General features: G+C 32.4%; 1 protein-coding gene across 1 annotated transcript in view; it reads left to right on the top strand.

The window, feature by feature from the left end:
• Positions 1-1,336: 1,336 nt before the first annotated feature.
• Positions 1,337-2,325, top strand: part of LOAG_14748 (NADH-ubiquinone oxidoreductase 17.3 kDa subunit) — a gene marked incomplete at both ends in the record, with an annotated part of 2,349 nt that continues 1,360 nt past the window's right edge. The window contains 3 exons of the mRNA XM_020448850.1: positions 1,337-1,471; positions 2,000-2,161; positions 2,262-2,315. Of these exons, the coding sequence (XP_020301034.1) occupies positions 1,337-1,471; positions 2,000-2,161; positions 2,262-2,315 (351 nt within the window). The remainder of the gene's footprint in view (positions 1,472-1,999; positions 2,162-2,261; positions 2,316-2,325) is intronic.

The raw sequence follows: 2,325 nt of genomic DNA, 5'->3' as shown, positions 1-2,325 counted from the left end.
CAATGCTGTTGATAACTTAGAGATGACAGCAATGCTGTTGATAACTTGAAGATAACAGCAATGGTGTTGATAACCTAGAGATAACAGCAATGCTGTTAATAACTTAGAGATAACAGCAATACTGTTAATAACTTAGAGATAACAGCAATGCTGTTGATAACCTAAAGATAACAGCAGTTCTGTTGATAACTTAGAGATAAATTTTTTTCGTCAGTTCCATGAAACAATAATGAAGAACACTTTTTTCGTAGCATTATGTGCTATTCACAAATAAAAACTTTAAAATTAAGCAATTTAAATAATGCTTATAACCAATAAAAATAACTAAAATTGATGGTGAGATCAGAATTTTCATCCCAGTATACCACATGCAGTTCGTTAAATATTTCACTGCTCCTTTATTCCAATTTTAAGTTTGTTGATTTCGGGATGATGTTTTACTAATTAACAATAACTCTTTCTAACAAGAAAATCTTGCCCTTATTTTTTCAATCTTATCAAGTTTACTTCCAATCTCCCTCTAATTTTCAATTCTTCAATAATACTCTCTCTTATCACTCCCAGTTACCCAGATATTCTTGCTAAAAATCATTCGCATTTCTTGTAATTAACATGACGCCATCTTTATAACTTAAACCTCGGCAATTTGTATTGTTTCAGAAAATTTAGTGTTTTTGGTTTTTATTCCGGAAATGCGAAATGAAGGGAAATTACATTTTTTAATTTCTTAATAATTTTCAAAATCATCTTTCGATTCTTCATTTCATTTTTCCGGAAAGATGGCAAATATCTTCTTTTTTCTACTTTAGATCTTGATGAAAGATATGTTTTACAGTTTTTAACTTACTGGTTAGCTGCAATTTTAAGCGGTATTGCTTATAGAAAGTTTGCCATAAAATTTTTCTTTTTTTCGATTGGTTCAATGATGCATAGAATCGACAATTTCACTGGTTTAGGAAATATAATCTAGAGATATAAAAGTGAACTTATTTTGCTTCTTCTCTGTTCTCTCCAAAATTCAGTTAGAAAAATTAACTAATTGCGCACCTTCTTCGCTCTCCTCAATCAAGATTGGGGAGAACAAAGAGGGAGCAGAATTAGTAATTCATTTTCATTTTCACACTTTTACCATAAATATAGCTATGCTTAGTCTTGATTACTGTTATCCATCTTCAAATTTGAGCAATATTCTTTGTCTTATACTTCAAATTTTTGGCATAAATTAGAGGTGCGGACATATTAGGAAGTGTGGTCCTACTGTTATTTACTGTGTCATATACCATTTGATGATATTTCCCAAATTTAGCCTGTTCTTTTAATCCATTTCAGGTCATAAATGTTGCCTAGTCCGAACGGTTTGCAGCGTGTCTCGCAACGCATTCTGCAAAATGCAATACGAACAATGTATGATAATCCGTATATAAAAACATTTAAACCTAAAAAGCCTCCCTCACCGACTTTTCATAAACAGGTATGCTTTAGAATGGAAATGAATTGAAAGGACAAGAATGACTAGGAAATTATGACATTTCTTTAGTTAATCTTATCATTTCAATTTGTTCTACACTATGTTTGCTGTTTCAGATTTCAAATCCCAACTAATTCACTTAGGTTAGAAGGCTGGAGTTTTCTTAATGGGTGCCTGGAAAGACACTACTAAACACTGATGCGTACAAAAACTTGTGCAATAACCAGTTCCATCCTTTTGGAACATATAGGAAAGCTTTAGCACTGTCCTTGTTTCGTAATTTACGTGAATTACGGATTAATCAAATGAATTTCGAATTGTGGTCGAAATCATACAGTATCTTTTGCAAGGTACCGTATGTTTTCTCGATCTCCCGATTTCTTATGGTTATTTCCTGTTATCCTAATCTTGGAAAGCTTTTTAACTTTATTTTTCCTGTTCGTGCTCTTTTTGTTTTGTTTTGCCTTTCCGGAATACTTCTTATTTTGTACTGTTTCATATATTATTGTTTTGTATGGTTTATTGTTGCAGACAACCGGATTAACTGGCTTGTTCGTTGACGAATATGCACACCAAAATTTGTTGAAAGAATATGGACGGTTAATGAAAGTATTGGAGCAGATACCTTCACATTCGGCATACCGGAGACATACGGAACAGCTTATAAAAAAGAGGATGGCTTTAGTGCAGGAAGTTAGAATTTAATCATTTAAATGATTCCTATTATACGATGAGCCAAAATGCATAATGATCCGTATCAGCTGCTATAGTTTGTCATATAAATCTATTCTAGGAACCAGATATTCAGAAGCTAGAAGACAAAATTGGTATGGGACAGATTGAAGAAGTTATCCAAC

This window comes from Loa loa (assembly GCF_000183805.2).
Source record: "Loa loa unplaced genomic scaffold supercont3.264, whole genome shotgun sequence".
Lineage (NCBI taxonomy): Eukaryota > Metazoa > Nematoda > Chromadorea > Rhabditida > Onchocercidae > Loa > Loa loa.
Note: the sequence above shows the minus strand (reverse complement) of the source record. Positions and strands in the feature narration are given on the sequence as shown.